Source organism: Pezoporus flaviventris, unplaced genomic scaffold (genome assembly GCF_033815535.1).
Source record: "Pezoporus flaviventris isolate CSIRO_AGI_PZ_B2104156 unplaced genomic scaffold, CSIRO_AGI_Pfla_v1 ptg000063l, whole genome shotgun sequence".
In the NCBI taxonomy this organism is placed as follows: domain Eukaryota; kingdom Metazoa; phylum Chordata; class Aves; order Psittaciformes; family Psittacidae; genus Pezoporus; species Pezoporus flaviventris.
This window is the reverse complement of record NW_026892611.1, coordinates 974,818-992,718: the sequence shown is the minus strand read 5'-3', so window position 1 is coordinate 992,718 and position 17,901 is coordinate 974,818. Positions and strand designations below refer to the sequence as shown.

General features: G+C 47.3%; 1 protein-coding gene across 4 annotated transcripts in view; it reads right to left on the bottom strand.

The window, feature by feature from the left end:
• Positions 1–13,117: 13,117 nt before the first annotated feature.
• The window catches only part of NF1 (neurofibromin 1), a 70,229-nt gene continuing 65,445 nt past the window's right edge, over positions 13,118–17,901 (bottom strand). For all 4 annotated transcript variants that reach the window (XM_061469932.1, XM_061469934.1, XM_061469933.1 and 1 more), the window contains 7 exons: positions 17,142–17,264; positions 16,329–16,456; positions 15,535–15,635; positions 14,563–14,705; positions 14,101–14,147; positions 13,768–13,984; positions 13,118–13,409 (listed from right to left, as the gene is read on the bottom strand). In XM_061469932.1, the coding sequence (XP_061325916.1) occupies positions 13,267–13,409; positions 13,768–13,984; positions 14,101–14,147; positions 14,563–14,705; positions 15,535–15,635; positions 16,329–16,456; positions 17,142–17,264 (902 nt within the window). In that variant the 3' untranslated portion in view covers positions 13,118–13,266. The remainder of the gene's footprint in view (positions 13,410–13,767; positions 13,985–14,100; positions 14,148–14,562; positions 14,706–15,534; positions 15,636–16,328; positions 16,457–17,141; positions 17,265–17,901) is intronic.

The window sequence follows — 17,901 nt, the reverse complement described above, 5'->3', positions numbered from 1 at the left end:
AGCCCTTCCTTTAAAAAGCAAAGCCAAGACAGATTAAGTCACCTTCCTACGGTCACATCACGCTGAAGAAAAACACAGGAAAGGCAAATAGGTGCTCCAACTCGAGAGAGAGGAGCCCATCCTCTCACCAGGCAAACAGAACACTACACTCCAACTTGGAATACTTTAGGGAAGGGATGTGCAGATTTCTTCCCTGCACCCTCAACACCAAAACATTTTCCTTAACTCTGCATTCCAACAAGAAACGCAATACAAGTCCAAGCTAATAACAAGCAAGGCCCTAAGCTTTATGGAGGCACACACTCCAATCCTCATTCCATAGTCCCAATTCCCAGATTCATCCCTATGGAAAGCTAATGTCCCCAGCCCAAGAGGCACACGCAGATCATGAGCTTTTGCCAGGAACTGCTGCTATTTATACACAGGAGTCAAAAATCAGCCACAGCACATGCTAAAAGTTTCTCATCCTCATTGCCAGGTGGCAGCAGAGGTCAAAGGCAACCAGGAGCTCTTCAGGTCTACCAGCAGTGATTGTTGAAGGACTTTAAATGATCTTCCATGAAATACTCAGCTCTGCCAGCAGCAAGCTACAGGACCCATAAATTCAGGGTCAGCTTCCAGCCAGGAGCAGCGAAGTGAAACAGAATCCATGTAGTGGACAACAAAAACCCACAGTAACACAGTTTAAGACAATCGTCTACAGAAGCAGCCAGTGACAGGCAAACTTGTCATCACCTTCAGCAAGCGCTACGAAAAGCAAACTCAACAGCCTTCATTTCCAGGAAATATTAAGCACCTGCTGAATAAAACAGCTTCCTCCAAGAGTCTGAAAGAAGCTGCCTGAAGTTAATCATCACTTCATGAAGTTTAACCAGCCATCTGCATTAAGAGCACTGTAGTTAGAAATCAGGATTTTAAAAAGCCAGTCATTAGAGCTGAAACATTACACAATTAAAAGTAATTAATTGTTTTAACTTTCGTTATTGCTTCTAAATGTTGCTATGGACACCTCATCTTATTACAGTCTCCCTGGACACCAGAAATATGTTAAATAACTGACATCAGGTAAGGGCACATGAAAGACGAGAGCCACGGATAAGTGCAGTTTGTTGCTTTGAAAGCATTATGCTCTTCAGCTAAACCAGCACACTCCACTACTGCAGAAGTATGCGTGGACATATGCGTGGACTGAGAGTCAGGCTTCTTTGACCTGGAGAAGGCTCCTGGGAGACCTTACTGCAGCCTTAAAGTAACTTGCCGACAAGAAATCTGGAGAGGGGGTGGAACTGGATGATCTTTAAGGTTCCTGCCAATCCAAACCAGGCTGGAATTCTACAATTTAGTGCACTAGCAGCATATGCAAGCAAACCAATTAATCAAGAATTAAACTGTGCCATCAAGATACATGCAGTGAAGCCATACTGTCCTGTATCAGGAGCACAGGTACATGACACTAATAGATGACAGGTACCATACAGTGCACAGTATCTCCACCCTTTGCTCAGTTAGCTCTTTAAAGAATGAAGGGTTTAAGTGACTTGAACCAGGTCACACAGTGAGCCCTGGCAGAAGAGCAAGCTCAGCTGCACTGCTCCGACAGCTCCGGTCCATGTGCTTCCAAGAGAAAGCCATCCCTCCCTCACGAGTTGTGCCGCGCTCCAGCACGCCACGTGCTCCTCCTTGGCTACGCCGCACACACACGCTGGGCTGCAGCTCAGTAGATCATTCACAGGCAGAAAGAAAGCATGACAAAAGGAAAGTTACCATCTCCCACTATTGCCTTCCCCAGCAATAAGCCATTTCCTTTCACCTGAGACAAAGTCCACAGAGGCTCTGGTAACACTCAGCAGGGACAACCACCAACCCCACAGAGGCAGCACAACACCCTGTGAACATGCAAAGCCAGAATTGCTTCCACTCTGCAGCCCCTTACTTTCCTGTAGCAGACTGGCTGTGGTCAACCACAGCTTCTGCTGCTAATCCTTACTATTGCAGATAACGCTCATTAAAGGGTGCCCATCCATTTTGCATTCCCTGCTTCATGATATAACTTACTGGACTGCGATAAAGAGCTCAGCCAGGCATAGACCAAGCAGCCCCATTCTGGAACATGAGTAACGCGGATCGCACTTGCTTCAAGAAGGGGGAAGAAGAATGAAAAACAAAAGATAAAAGTCAAACAACAAGGCCTTTTTCAGGGAGCAAGGCTACTGAAGCATTCCTTCCTCAACAGCAACACAACTTAATTCCTTTGCTCCCGAATGTATTCCAGGCTGGCTTACAAACAAGTAGAAGTCACCGCACTATATGAAAAGCTTGCTAATAACAGTTGTTATCGACCATTACCACAACATAAGCAAGCCTTGCCCTACCAGACACACAAGAGACAACACAAGGCACCCTTAATCTTCACAACCTCGTCAGCCGCTCTTATGTCATCTCCCGCTTTCATTTCTAAGTAGCTACAGGAGAGTTCACAGCGAGAGTGAATCACATTTAACACCAATTCACACGCTCCCCCGGCCTGCACACCCGCTTCCCTCAGCAGTGCCCGGGCTTTGCTACTGGCAACTGGGAAATAAGCAGTAAAACCCACGTCAAACCACTCAGAGACCCCAAAACTACCACAAGTCACCGAGGAGGCCTCGGCACCCCAATGCCTGCTGCACCGCCCGGCGCACAGCACCCCTCAGCTGCCGGCACCATGGGGGCCCCTTCCCGCCGCAGCCCGGCCCTCAGCACCCCGGTCCCGAGGACCCCCCCTCCCGCCGGGGGTGACCTGAGGGCCGGACAGCGGCGGCGCTGACCTTGGACGCGGCGGGACCGTGCAGGGGGCTGAGGAGCAGCGGCCCACGGGGCTGACAACGCGGCAGCAGCACCTCAGTCCCTCAGCCCCACACCGAGCGCTGCCGGTGACAGCCCGCGGCCCGCTTCCCGCCGCCGCCTGCGAGGCCTGGCAGCGCCCCGCCGCGGTACTCACGGCCTGTCCGGGGGGCGCCGCACTCCCCGCGCCGGGCCCGGAGCAGCTCCCGGTGAGGCCGCAGCTCCCGGTGCCGGTGCCGCCGCCGCGCCCACGTGCAGCCCGCCCGGGCCGCCGGGCTCGGACTTGCAGCGGCTCCCGCCGCCCCGCCCGCCCGGCACGCCCCTCTCGCGAGAGGCAGCCCTCTCGCGAGATCCCGTCTCCTCAGACTCTGCGCATGCGCACTCTGCACTCCGCGTTGCCTTGGAGACCGGTACCTCGGCGAGCGGCGCGGCCGTGGCTCCGGTTCGTGTCCGTTCTTCTTGTTCCGTGCCCCGGGCGGGCTCCGGCCGCCTCCGTCCCTCGCTCCCTCCGCGCTGCATTTGGTGGGGAACGCGCGCCCGCTCCTCATGAGGCGAGCGGAGCCGCTGCGGCCCGCTCAGCCCTGGTGGCAGCGCCCGCCGCTGTGGTGTCCCTCACCCTCCGCCCGGGGGCCGCGGCAATGGAGGGTTCCCCGCTGCTGGCGTGGCGCGGCCCGCGGGGGCCTCCTCCAGCCCCGCGGTGTGGGGAGCGCTTCCTGCCCTCAGCCCGCCCGTCGGGGCGCGGAGCTGCCTCCTCTCACTGGCAGGACCTGCTGGGTGCTGTGCATCGGCCAGGCCTTGGGCACCTGAGTCATCTCTTCAAAGGCTTAGGAACGGCTGTTTCCTCTCACAGTTCTTAGAGGCTGCGTCTGAGCACCCTCACCCACTCCAACTGCTCAGCCCTGTTCTCTGCTGGGATTATAAAGCTCGTTTCTGCCCCAGAGCCAAAGCACTTGATTGTCTCCTTACACAGCCAGACGCTGCTGGCTTCCCCCTTGCTGTTCAAAGAAGTAAACAGAGGTGAGCCTGTCTTATACAAAGCTTTAGACATGCTATGAATGCTTTGCTGGTGACAAAACACGTCAGTAAGCAAGTGCATGAGGCAGCAGGTACAGCAGTGCAGGACTGGAGCTGCCAAGCCTGAGCCAGAGTGCAGCATGAAAACCTGTGTTTGGGCAAGGTTACTGCTTAGCTGTGATAGCACAAAGCTGGAGTTAATGGAGACTTTTGTGTTCATTTTATTGTTAAATACTCGTCGTGTTACCCAAACACACTCTGGCTCCTCACTGCGTGCAGCAAAGAGGTGACTTAGTTTGTCACCGGGCCTGTCTGTGTGGTAACAGAGATGGCTTTGAATTTCCCCATGGAACAACTTACGCTGCTTTTGTATCTTCTGGAAACTCAGAGGGGAAGGTCAGAGAGAAAAAATGGGCCAGGGAGGGATGGCTAAGCAAAAGGGCTTTGGGGCAAGAAGAGGTAGCAGGGAAGAGCAGAGCAAGAAGTGAGACCATAAACCTCCTTGCTCTTTCCAGTAACTGTCTCCTGCAGAGCCCTGTGAGCTTGCCTGGCTGTGAGCAGCTTGCTCTACACTATGTATGTAATGTTGCTGGAGATCTGTTATAAACACCTTAGCAGGACACCGGGCTGCTTTCATTGGGTTAGCTCACCAGCCTGCCTGGAGTTAAGCCCACTCAGTTGTTTATTTACACATGTACGCAGCAAGCATCACGTTAGAGAGTGCCAGTGAGTAACTTAGGAAAACCACAGTCATGTTTGAGCAGGATTGGCCTTCTGGAATTAGTAATGTGTGGAAGTATTTGTCTATGAAAAGCTCCTGATTTGCCTCAACATTTTTGTTCAGGCAGAAATTGCCAATAAATCCTGCTTAAAGAACAGAAATTGTGCCACGTGTGAAGCAGAAAAAACACAACAATGCTCAGACTTTGCCCATTTAATGTCTTTAAAATGAAGAGCTCAGAAGTTTCTGTCAGGAATTCTGCTGACAGCCATACTTGACTGTTACAGTCGGGCAGTTGGGCTGTTGGTGGCTCCTGACTGTAGGGTGTTAGGAGATCTGACCAAGGTCACAGGGGCGGCCTGTGTCAGACACAGGGTGACCAACAACATTTGAAGCTCTTGGGACAAACCTGGTGTCATGCTCTGCGTGCAGTGCGCAGCCAAGCTCTTGGAGCAGTCAAAGGCCATAAGCTTTACTACAGTGGAAAGAAAAATACATTCTATTGAGTACTAGTAAAATGACAGTGATGTCAAATAAAACAAAGACTGCTTCCAGGTCTGACAAGTTGTGTTCTTACAGAAGCAGTTCATGGGTCTGAAGTTTGCCTCAGTGAGGAGCAGCTTTCTAACCTGCTAGTTCAATTTTCATGGTCATTTAAAAAGCAAATATATGTTCCCAGCAAGGCAAACTGGCACACTACAAAGTAAAAGGATTACTGAAATTGAGAAAAGAACAGGTAAGGTATGTCGGCATCCTCGAGGCCAATTTATTCTTCTTTGTTGTAAATTAGAGGTGTAGCCATTAACATCTCAAACAGAGCTGGCAGACTGAGGCCAGCAGAGGTGTACTTGCCCAATTGCTTTGCAGGGGATTTGAGCAGTAATTTTTCTCTCAGGAACTGTGTGAGACCAGGAGTTAAAAACAAGGATGGGAGGAGGAGTCAGCCCTGGAGAACAAGCGCAGGCTTGGAAAGGACAGAGCACACAGAGCCGGTGGTGGCCTCTTCTTTTCCCTGAGCATCTCTTCGTGTGAGTATTTAACATACAGCAGGATTCAGCAGCACACTTTGCTCTTTGATCCCTACTGCACAGAGGCTCAGGTGCCAACTGTTCTGGGCAAATGCAGAAATTCCTTCCCTCATTTTGCAGTGCCTCAAGCACCTCAATGGCCTCACGTGTGTTTGCATGGTGGGGCCTTTAAGCCTTTGTATGTTTTGTGTTGCTCTGAACCAGCCTCTTCCTTGTCTCAGAGCCACTGTCTCTGGCCCGTGCTCAGTCATGCCTGTTTATAGGCAGTTGGGTGCATCCCTCTCATGCTACACAGAGTGTTTTGCATGCGTTGCCATTGAAAGCCCACTCTCTTGCCTGATGCTGCCCTAAATGCACTCCAGGCCACTGGGAAATGAGAAGGGCTGTATCACAGTGAGCTCCGCTTAGTAGGGGAAAGAGAATCACCAAGGGGAAAAAAACCTTGGCTGACAGTGCAAGGAGCTGGGGAGCACAGTGGAGGAACTTCATAGATATTAATTTGGTTGAAAGGGAATGTGTCTCTCTGCACACTGATGGGGGGAGAAGCAGCAGAACAGACATTTCTAGTTCTTCCAAGGGACAGGATGCTGTGAGAAAAAAATTAAACTACAATGTAATAGTTCAGTGGGATTTTCTGGAACATGCAGTTAGTTACTCACAGCTATTTATAGCCCTATCATTTCAATATCCCTGAAGATGCATCATTGGACTCCTTTCATTGCTGCTTTGATGAACAAACCCGTACTTGTTTTAACAAGTCACACCATGGGAGATGCTCTTCTGCACTCCCCACCCACACAACCCTGGGATTTGTTTTCATTTGAGAGCTTGTTAAACACAGCAGCCATCAAGTGAAGAAATTGATGTTCCAAGACACAAAGGAGTCACACCTATAAATCATGAACTTTAGCAGTGGGAAAAGGCCATCCTCGCTTTGAATTGGAACAGCCAGTAGCACAATTTGTAGCTGCAAGGGGTTGGCTTTAATTCTGTGACACCCAGAGACTTACCTTGTATCTGTTTAGGTTGGGCATTCAGTCTCCATTGTTCCTATACAGATGGGCCTAAGGGGAGGATAGGAAAATAAAATGCAGTAGACAATGGCTGAAGTAGACATTCAAGTGCAGTAGAAGTTAATCCTGTGGTAGGGTGCAAAGGCCCGCATCTCACCCCATAGAATCAGAGACTCCACTAGGCTGGAAAAGACCTTTAAGATCATCAAGTCCAGCCTATGGCTGTTTGTGTGGCTGTAGCACAGTTAACTCACAGCAGTGTTTGTCACCTTCACAGGTAGCCCCAAGGCAGCTGCAGCAGGAACAGGAGGCTCCTCTCTGCCCACCCTCACAGCAGCTCACTGCGACGGACGGGACCACTGCTCCCCTGAGCACCTGATGTGTTCCCTGAGGTTGGCGTCTCGCAGCTGTGGGACAGCCCAAGGTGAGGCTCACCTCATCCCTGACAGGATCAGGGCTGCTGGCATTCAGAGGCATCACATTCATCACAAGATTGGCACCACCGTTCCCTGTAGTGGCAGCATCTCACCAGCCTTGGGAAAGGGCTCTTAATGTTTGTGCATGTTTGCACTTTTTCAGCCTACTTGAGAAAGTCTTCTCTTAAGGGAACAAAAAGCTTAGTATGAAATTTCTGAGTTATAGAGTCTTGTATTTTTAAATTGTAATATATTAGAAAATACATCTGTATTTTCATGTGTTAACAGGAATGTTGTGGAGACTTGTTATTCCAAGTCAGAGGTTTTTGGAAATATGCTAGTCAGAGACAGCTGAATACTTCATAATCAGCCACTCACATTGTGGGTCAATCTTACTGCCCCTGAACAACAGCTTCCTTTCTCTTCCTCCTTGTAGTTTTGCCCAAATTAACTCAAAACCAAAATTTATGCCTCCACATCAAGAAAGTTCTGTATTTTTACTTTATCTTTTTGCTTTGTAAAGTATTTCAGCAGCACTGGCAGCAGCTGGGCAGGGATTTGGAAGCTGATTCCTAAGACAGAACTGCTTGCTCCAAGTTTTTGCCTAAATAGACTTTCTAACCTTTTAAAAGTCATATCTAAAATAAAGCTCTTCCTCCTTTCATTCCCTCACCATGCCTGGAGTGTGTTTTGCGATCTCAAGGAGCAGGGAAGCTCAACTGTCCACAGAGAGGTACTTAAGAAGTGTTTTTAGCAGCAGTGTTGTTGAGGAAACATCTCCTGTGTGGCTCCCCACTCCTTGCAGTGCTGCTTCTGCTTTAAGGTTAATGAACGTTTCCTCTAAAGGAAAGAAAAAGTGCTCCTGCCATTGAACCATGCAGAAGCTCCTCCATTCATGCACTGCCTATAGCACAGGAGCACTGCAGTGAGTTACCAGCCCTGTGCACAATGTCTGTCTGTCTGCCTGTCTGTCAGCAGCTCAGTGGGCCTAGGGCTCCGTTCAGTGTACAGGAACAAGCAGATGTCTCAGAAGTAGTCAATGCAGTCACGCTTTAATGTGTTTTTACATCCTTTTATGATTCACAAAGCCAGAATATAAGTACTTATACATTTTTAATAGGAAAGTAATATATTCCCCGAAAAGAAAAATAGATTTAATTATTTGTCATAAAAGTTGCCTGACAGTTGAAACTTCAAGCTTCTAAGCTAGAAAAGCTCAAATAGACAAATTATACTGAAATGTTCTTTAAAGACCAAGCAGCTGCTTTATTAAAATATTAAATTTACAATTTAAAAAGAAAAATTCTGATTTATTATTCAATTATGATAATCTTATTGAAGTGACATGAAATTCATGACAGTGGGCTTTATTCTGTCCAAATCCTGTCCTCGGTTATCCTCAGGCAATCGGTTTTGCCATTATTTAGAGCTGTGCAAGATGACCCACACAGAGCAGCACCATGCTGGAAAGACAAATCCCAGGAGTTCAACTCGATCTTCATTTTCCCCAGAAAGAGAGGGGTTTAAGGCCTGGGATTAGGGCTGATCCCACACCTGTGGCAATACAGACCCCACGGACCCATCCGAATCTCACTGTCACAGAGAAGGGACTGCAGACTGCACCGCGCAGCACCAGTGAATGACCTTCAAACAACTTGAAGCAGGTTGAATTTACATTTTACTTCAAAAAAAAAAGGGGAAGTACATACATGAGGGGAAACGGGGTGAACAAGAGTTATCTGAACCCAGCCTTCTACCCTTTCACCTACAGTTACCACCGGCGTTTGAGTTGGCCGGGCTCTTGCCAGCCGTCGCACGCTTGCTTACAATAGCAACAGGATTGTGGATCAAGGAAACGGGTTCAAAGCTGAGGCCCAACTGGAACTAGTAAGGTATCATACAGAGTGTGAGTTTATAGTACACAGCATCTCTTTTTAAATGACGTAACGCAACAGCAGGAAGGAGTAGTAGTAGTTACCAGTTACTAACACTAGAATAATCAAATTTGTATGTTATACATATACAGCAACTAACTGCTTTACAAAAAAAGCAAAATAATACAATATATTGTCACATGTATTTACAGTGTAGTAAATATACCTTTCTGTCAAATTTTACACAAAAAACTATTTACAGGTGAATATACTGCATTAAAAAAAAATGGTGGGACCAACACTAAAAGTGACTTTCTGTGGTAAGTTTGTTGCATAACAGTAAGACGTGCTTCATTACACTGGAAAAGAAATTAACCTTAGAATGGAACAGAAAAGGCCCTAAAACCTACAACCCAGTTAGGAATAGAGCACTGGAATGCTCCCGGGTCCACAATACTTAGGTGAAATGTTTCCTGTTCTCGGAAACCTCATGCACATTAAAGCAGAAACATTGGCATAATTAACAGGTAGGTTATGCACTATTCAAATACTACTGAATTATCTTTAAGTCAGGGAAAATACAAACACAAACAAAATGTTAATCATCTTTACAGTACTGAACTGTAGTTAGTGCGTGATGGGTAACGTGTTCTAAACCAGGGGTGTCAAACATAGAGTCCCCATGATGTCCTCGCATGGGTCGCGTGTGAAACCCGGGTTTTCCTGAAGCTAAGTCTCATGTCCAAGTACCCTGACTCCGTGCTGCAGGAGCAGCCCATGCAGCAGTGACTGCCTGCAAGCCCACGGGCTGCCTGCAGGAGCCACTCGCAGGTCGGAACGCTTGGATCTGTCTCCTGCTCGCTAGGTCAGGTTCAAATCCTCACCAGCAACTACCTACCTGCTGATCACTACGAGCAGAGAGGAGTAATGGGCAAGGAGGGGATGGAAGCAGGCTGGACTGGGAACTGAGGGTGCTCACCAAATGAAATGGAGCGGGGTGGAGAAAAACCAGGAAAAGAGAACAAATGAAGGAGGATGCGAGCAAGAAAACAAAAAGGCAAAATAAGAGCACTGGCTGTTACAGGGAGCAGGCCAAGTGATGCATGTGACAGTAAGGCACTGAACGACTAATTACTAATAGGAGTTTCATCAGTAAAGAAAGGCCATGATCCCCTCCTTGATCTAAGCACAAGCTTCCCAACCACTGGTACTGGGAGATGACGTCCCCGTGTATCAGAGCACACGTGATCCCAAAATAAACCTTGGCCATCGGCTGTAACTACACCCACATTCAGCTCCTGTGACCCACATGTTTGACACCCCTGCTCTAAAAAAGTTCAGGTCCTCTCACTGAGCCATGCAGTGAAGACATGAGATGACTCCCCCTCCTTCCAGGAAACAGGATGAATTCAGTTTTGTTGACTTCCTTTATGAAGATAGCAGGTTCTTTTCAGCAGGGACTGGGAGCCTGGAATAGTTCTCACAGGAAAGGTAACTGCAGTCACTGTCCATTTTGGTTTCACATTCTGTGCGTTTCAAACAATGCATTAATTTAGGGACTCTCTTAATAGAGGCAATGCAAAAACGTTGACAGAGGTGCTCTCGCATGCTCCCAGTCAAACAAAACCCCTTTGGTTGTTCCCTGGAATTACTGTTTCTGTTTACAGAGAATCTGCTTGTAGGAGAAAAGTGAAAACTATGGTTTTTTACCAGCAAATTACAAGAGATTCTTTTTCCCTCCTACCCACAAACCTTCAGGCTTCCACAATTCAGTGTCTTCAGCACGGCAGAAAGGGCTGGAATGAGCTCAGTTCGGACTAACAAGCACTCGCTGGCAGCGATGCCAAAGGTGGCTCTTTGCAATGTGACGTATGAGATGAGAACAGCTTTTACATCAGTGACTCCTGGAGCTGTCTGTGCACAGCAGCTCCAGACACAGCCCCAGCCACTGCTCTACTCCTGCGCTCAGCTCTGGCCTCACAACCCCTTTCACAGTCCCACGGCAGCTCAGGAACCACATTCCTACCACCAGGAATAAAGAGGTTTGGTTGACTGCACGAGCCTTCGCCTTTCCCAGTGCCTCTATTCCAAGACTGCTGATTCTAAGCTTTCCTCTTGTTTTGGCAAACTATTTGCATATGAAGTTTGTGTTCAGAGTTTTTCCAGGACTGTAAACAAATTAAAGAAATTAAATTGTTATGTTAGGAATCAATACAATAAAGGTATTTTTATTTACATACATGTTACATCGTTACTGTGTGGATACATGTGAATTATGTGCGATAGCAATAAAGTCTCAACACTTACTTGTACCATTCTCTAATAATTTAGCTGTGGAGTTTGATTTACTGAAAGCCACTAAGGAAATTGCACTGGAGGGTTTTACTGCAGCTACTGGATATGCTTTTGTTTTCCTTTGAAGCCACTTGCAGACCTAACATAAACCAGGGCTCTGGCACTGGGGAGTTCAGCTGTTCTTTAGCAGGAGATGCAGAGCCCTCCAGCGAGCACCCAGCTGATGGATGGGCCCTTGGCCAGGATTCCTGCTCACCCCAAGATCAGCACCCAGCACATTTGAGCAGGCGCAGCACCCAGCGCTGCGCCTGACACCTCACTGACATAGCAGCACGTTCACAGCCGTCCACCGCGACGCACGACTGAGCTGACAAGTGCTTCACAGCGACAGCAGCTTCAGTTCTGTGTCACCTCCGAGCACGAACCCTCATGAACTGAAAGCCCAGGGGAGTTCTGTGAGATGGGTTTGGCTGCAGATGCCTGGACTAACACCAGAAATTGCACTGCAGACATTCAGACGTAACCTGCGCTCCACACGGCATCGGCTGGCTTTAGATTCATGTACCTTAAGCAAACATTGCTGGTTTTACAGTGCTGCTCGGGCAGCATGGAAGCAGCTTTGGCAAGCGCCATCTCCCAGAGCTCGAGGTTCAATTCCCCACACACCCCACGGGTTATGCTGCCAGGAATTCCTCAAAGGAAGGGCAAAACTAAAGTAGATGCTAAATGGAAGAAAGAAGCAGTAAGTATTCAAGACTGCTACAATGACAGCATTATGGTCAGTTCTCGATGGTTTCTTTCCACTATACAACCTGTTTAGTGCAGTTCAAGTACAGCAATGTCCTGGGTTCAGCAGTAGCAGTCATTTTTTCTCCTTCTTAGCAGCTGGTGCAGTGCTGTGGTTTTGACTTTCAGCCTGGGAACAGCGCTGGTAACACCGATGGTTTTAGTGGCTGCTCAGTAATGTTTACCCTGACCAAGGACTTTGTGAGTCTCATGCTCTGCCAGGGAGGAAGGGAAGCTGGGAGGAAGCAGAGACAGGACACCTGACCCAAACTAGCCAAAGAAGTATTCCACAGCACGTCATGCCTGCTATATAAACTGGGGGCAGTTACCCGGAAGGGTTAGATCACTGCTCAGTCAGGCTGGGTGGTGAGCGGTTGTATTCTCTTCCCTTGTTATTTCCCTTATCATTACTACTATTGGCGGTAGCAGTAGTGATTTGTGTTATACCTTAGTTACTGGACTGTTCTTATCTCAACCCGTGGGAGTTACATTCTTTCCATTCTCCTCCCCATCCCTTCAAGAGCAGGGGGAAGCAAGAGGAGGAGTGAGAGAGCGGCCGCGTGGTTCTGAGTTACAGCTGGGCTTAAACCACGACAAGCAAAAAAATCTGCTTTGGAAGAAAGCCAGTGTGTCCAGTCTGGTCCATACGCAGTCCAGGCATGTGCAGCTATGGGGTGGGGAATGGAAGAGACTCGTGTGGCCTCCTTCTCTCAAATTTATTGCTGTTTACCAGGAATTTAACCTAAGCCACCACGATGGTTAAGCTCATTGCACTGCAGCTATCCTAAGTTTCTTTTAAAGTATGGTAAAAAAAAGTCCACAGCTAAAAATCTTACAGGTTTGAATTAAAACCAGGATTACAGGAACTTCCTCTGGCTCATAAAGCCACCACCTTGAAACGTGTGCAAACAGGGTTAAGGACGAACACGTCCCTCTAGAAGAGAGGCAACCAAGGCAGACAACAGAAGCAAGGTAGAACTCTCTACAGGCAATGGCTTTCGAGTTTGGACACGACATGGATCTGCAGTGTTAAAGAACTCCACACCTCCTTCGGCTGCAAAGTCCGTCAGGATCTACAGGAGCGGTTCTGAAACACTGACTGAAACCAGACACAGAAGGGAGGAAATGAAGGCATTAAAACTCAGGCAATGTCTCAGGAGTTGATCATCTGGCAACATGGCTGACAGGATGGGAACTGGAAAAGTTAAGTGCAGCATCGCAACCGGTGAGGGCCCCTGCGAGGGCCCACGTGCGTCAGTCTCCAGACAGAAAGTTAAAGGGGTCAGAGAGGAGCAGTCACACGATCTTTTTGATGCTGTGCCGCTTGAAGCTGCCCGCGCTGCGCTGCTTCTGCACTTGGCTCGCGGAGCCGTGGCGCATCCTCCCACTGTTGGCGTGCCCGGCGGTGGGCGACAGCTCCACGTTCTCCTTGTCGATCCCTGGGGAAACACAAGGACTGGGGTTAAGCTCACTGCATCCTGCAGCCCCAGAGGGGACCAACAGCCTCGACCAAGAGGGACAGTGCAGCCCAGATGCCACCAAATTCCGCCGTGGTGACACATTCTGGTTCATTCTAAGCAGGGTAATGGCTTACGTGTAACGACCTGGAAGACAACTTTTGTGCTGGATAAACCCAACATCTGAAATATCAGTGTAATTAATAGCTCAGTGAACAGTTTAATATTCATTTGATTCAGGAATGCAATGAGTTTTGATGCATAAACACCTCCAAAGAAACAACGAGGCCGAGTGGCTACAAAAGCCGTGAATTCAAGATGGACCGGAACAGCCACTGACCTGGGGAGTGCTGGGAGGTTGCAAGCGAGGTCATGGAATTGGAAAGGTTGAGGTTAGCAGTGATGCTCAGCTGGCTCTGCACTGCCGGGGGATACGGAGAGGTGGGCGTCAGGAGAGATTCTTCACTGGTTTCCTCATCGATTCCAGGCAAATACGTGTCAATCAAGGCATCAAGAAACTTCACTATGAGCTCAGCGTAGTCTGGGATTTGTGTTTGCTGTGCACGGTGGGGCAAGAAGAAAGAGACTAGTTCTTTTCTCTAGAAATTCTGTGATCTGCATCCTTCCTGGAGCACCAGTGTACAGAAACTTGCAGGGAATGTACTGCTCTTACCTTAGAGAAGGGGCCAGCAAACCTCCACAACCCATTAAATCCAAAACCTACAACAACAAATCAAATGTTACCACACACAGTTCTCAACTGACAGAAACCAACCAGAAACTATGGAATTGCCCAGCCTTCCAGGGTTAAACTGAAACTCATCATTTACCCCCACTCCTGGTCTGTATTCCTTCAAATTGCTTAGCAGACACAATACCGACTTTCAGCTTCTTTTGACACACACAGCTGGTGTAGGACTTTGAATTTTAGTGCACAATAGCAGGGAGCAGCTTTAATATTCACAGCAGCAGGGTTTGTAATATGTAAACTCTTCTGTTTACGAGAATATGACATTGGCAAGATGCCACACAAGACCGACTGAGTGCTCTATTTAGGGCTGCAGTTCTAAACCACTATCAGTAGTAAATCTAACTTCAGATATGGCTGCTTTTAAACCCAAGGAAAGGTATTTACTCTGTAGGTAAGAAGTTTGGTACTGGGGCGGCGACTCTTCATGGTAGACAACGCTCTGAACGATCCCATGGATTGGATTCAGCAAGTTTGGATCCTGGCACAGAGATAGGAGGGTATTGATCTTGGAATCCAGTAAATTGTGCCTGAAGGAAAAGAGAAGCAGTTTATTTGTTGTTCATTAAACACAAACCAGCCGCAGTTCCCAAATGACTTCAGCTAAGGTGAGATTTTCAAAACCTCGGTGACTTCAGAAGTACAATGCAATTCCTACGCGTGTTCAGTGTAATGCTGACAAAGGGCTGCGCTCAAAATGTGCCCCACTGAAGCATTCACCTTACATTTTACATTGCAAAGAGTTTCATTATTTTCAACCAAAACCCAATTCACTGGATTTGGGAACATTTCAGAGCTGCAGTTTCAAAGCAGCTTTTTCACCCTGTGGCAGTGTTCCTTCCCTGGGCTCTGTTAATACAAATGCCACTTACTTATAACCGTGGTTTCAATAACTCACACAACTTGTATGTGCTTTACCCATTTATAAAGGCAGAAAATAGCAGCATGATTTTTACATCATGCTCAGGTCAGCTTTAAGTCTCCTCCTCTGAAGTCCCGACGGTTGGGTTCCTCTTACGCAGACTGACTCCAGCAAATACTACTTTTAACAGGTATCTGAAGAAATACCAGAGTGTCCTGACCTGGCTTTGAATCAGTTTTGACTGGCACGTGGAGTGCTAAGTACAAAACCTGAGTGTGACTGCGGTGAAGCACCAGGAGCAGTACCTGAGGAGGCCTGGTCCAGGAAGAACACTGGATTAGTTTAACACAGGGGAAAAGGATGATTCTCAAATTGCTATGGACACTTGTCCCAGCAAGCCATGGACAGATGAGTCCTTCATACAAGCTTGTCCTGGTGCAGACCTTTTAAAGGAAGGGCCAAGATGAGAGTCCCCATGAACAGTGTTGGATACCTACACAACAGGAAAGACCTTTGGGAAGACGACGCTGGCTTCTGCTAAATACTCGTACAGAATCCGCTGGTCAAACTCATCAGTAGTGTACTTCACTAATGTCGCCTGTTACAAGGAAAAGGATTAAATGAGCACACTTGCAATCTGAGTAGTTCTACACAGGCTTTGTTGTTGTAGTTTAAGGTTTTAAGATTTGTGAATAGCAGAAAACAGCATTACAAAAGATTCATTTGTGTTCTCTCTGGACATGGAGCCGAGTCATTTTGTGTCTATGTGGGAAATAAAACCAGCTGGCAATAGCTTCTATTTTGATAAATATTTAGCTAGTTGTTTTTTGTCAAAAGCAGGCAACTGAATCTGTCTGAATTACCTCAGGAATGGCGACTGGATTGGTCCAGCTGTAGAAAGCACCATCATACTGTACCTCTATTAACAGTTAATCATTGAAAAACTGAATTACGCTGGGATTCCAACAGCTTGCACTTCTTGACTTTAGAAGTATAATGTATTGCTATCATTTTATCATATAAAATTAGTCTGTGATAATAATCTGCCAGGGAAAAAGGGACAATTGTTGGACAAGTTCTACAAAGCAAGGTGGAATAATGAAAATTCAGTACCTGCTCTCGAGGAGCATTTAAACACATTTCTAACAGTGATTCCTAGAAAGCTGGATCAAAAGAATCGACCTGCACATCACAGGGATGCTGATCCATGTGAAGCTGGAAACACTGCAAGGAGCACGCATAACACAACAGTCTCAGAAAATAACAGGGAATAGACAGAAAGAAACCTTACAAGAACCGTAAGCAGCAGCGCTTGTATTTTGGGGTCAGTCAGGACTTCTTCATCAAGCAGGACATTTGACTCGGACACAGAAACCTTTCGGAGATGCGGGTGCTGCTGTGGTGATATTCTCTGGGTTTCTGCCAGATAAAAAAAGAGCAACTCATCCAAAGCAAAAGCAACCCCAACCAAACCAGAACCAGCTCTTGCACAACAAACTCGGTCATATGCAAACTCTGAGGTCACCAGCATTCGTAAGGTAGGAAAGCAACAGCTATGCTGGAATGCCGGCAGCACTGGACCGTTCCATGGGATGTGTTATCAAATGGTCAACAATAACCCCAATTTCCTCATCAGTGAAATACAGGCCCAGGGGTGGCAAGTCCCACGTTCCGGCTCTGGCAGCAGACTGCCATCAGACACGAGAGCAGAACCCTGGTCTTGCATTGCAATTGGGGGTGGGGGCACAGGAAGCAGATGTGGGAGACGATGAAGAGAGGCATTCGAGGCATTAGGTCATGTTCCATCTCCTGCAGGAATTTGCAGCTTGGGTTTGTTAGCTCAGAAAAAGCCAGATTTGGTTTATTTCAGTCCACTCCTGTACGTGCAGCTTTACAGCTACAAACTGAGCAACTCCAATTCAAACCTCAGTTGCTAATGATAGGAAGACTTTGCTCTCCAGAAGCCACTGCTGAGACAGATATTTCTCCCTTACCTTGTAGTGTCCTAGGCAAATAAACACTGAATTTAGAAATAATTCTTTGTATGTGCATACAAAGCATTTATAATTAGTATTATTCTGAAAATGTTAGTCCTGTTTCTCACCCATTTCATAATCATTTTCGGCTACTCTCCTCATTTTGGGAGGCGTTGTGATTCCAGATTCCATGTCTTGCCTTTTAGGAGCCTTTGTGTCCGATATCAAATGGTCAAAACTTTTCCTTGTACCTAAAAACAATTTATCAGGCAATTAAAAACATTAAACCTAGATCCATATTCTAACTTTTCCTGATTTTCTGGCCACGCTACTCTCCTATCTACAACGCATTGACAGGAATCTGGGGACGTTTTCACCATTTTCAGGGATGGTAAAGAAAATACGATCACACCATGCCGCTCTCCATCACAGGTTCCAAAATGCTTCACAGTATGTATGAGGGAAGCATGCAGTTTACTCAGAGATGTATGCTGGGGCATGCTATGGTTTCCTGGTCACCACATCACATCCAATAAACATGCCAAAATGTGACTACTGAAAAGGAAGCAGTAACAGGATCATAATGAAATAACTCTCCTCTTCATCCACGTGCACCACGGAATGTAAAGGGTACCCACAAGTTACACCAAGCAACTCATCTTGTTTCTCTGACACTGAGGCTTTGCTTGTAAACAGGATGCACTGAGAGGCCATGAATAAAAATCAGATTGCTTACAAAACTTCTAAAATGTTTTGGGACCCTCTCTTCTAGCACAAGACAGAGAACTCAACTCAGCAGCTAAGCTAAGGTATTCGGCTTCTTGGTTTTGGTGAAAGAGGGCTGGTGGCAGAACACTGGCACTATGAATCTTTAGTGTCTGGAGTATC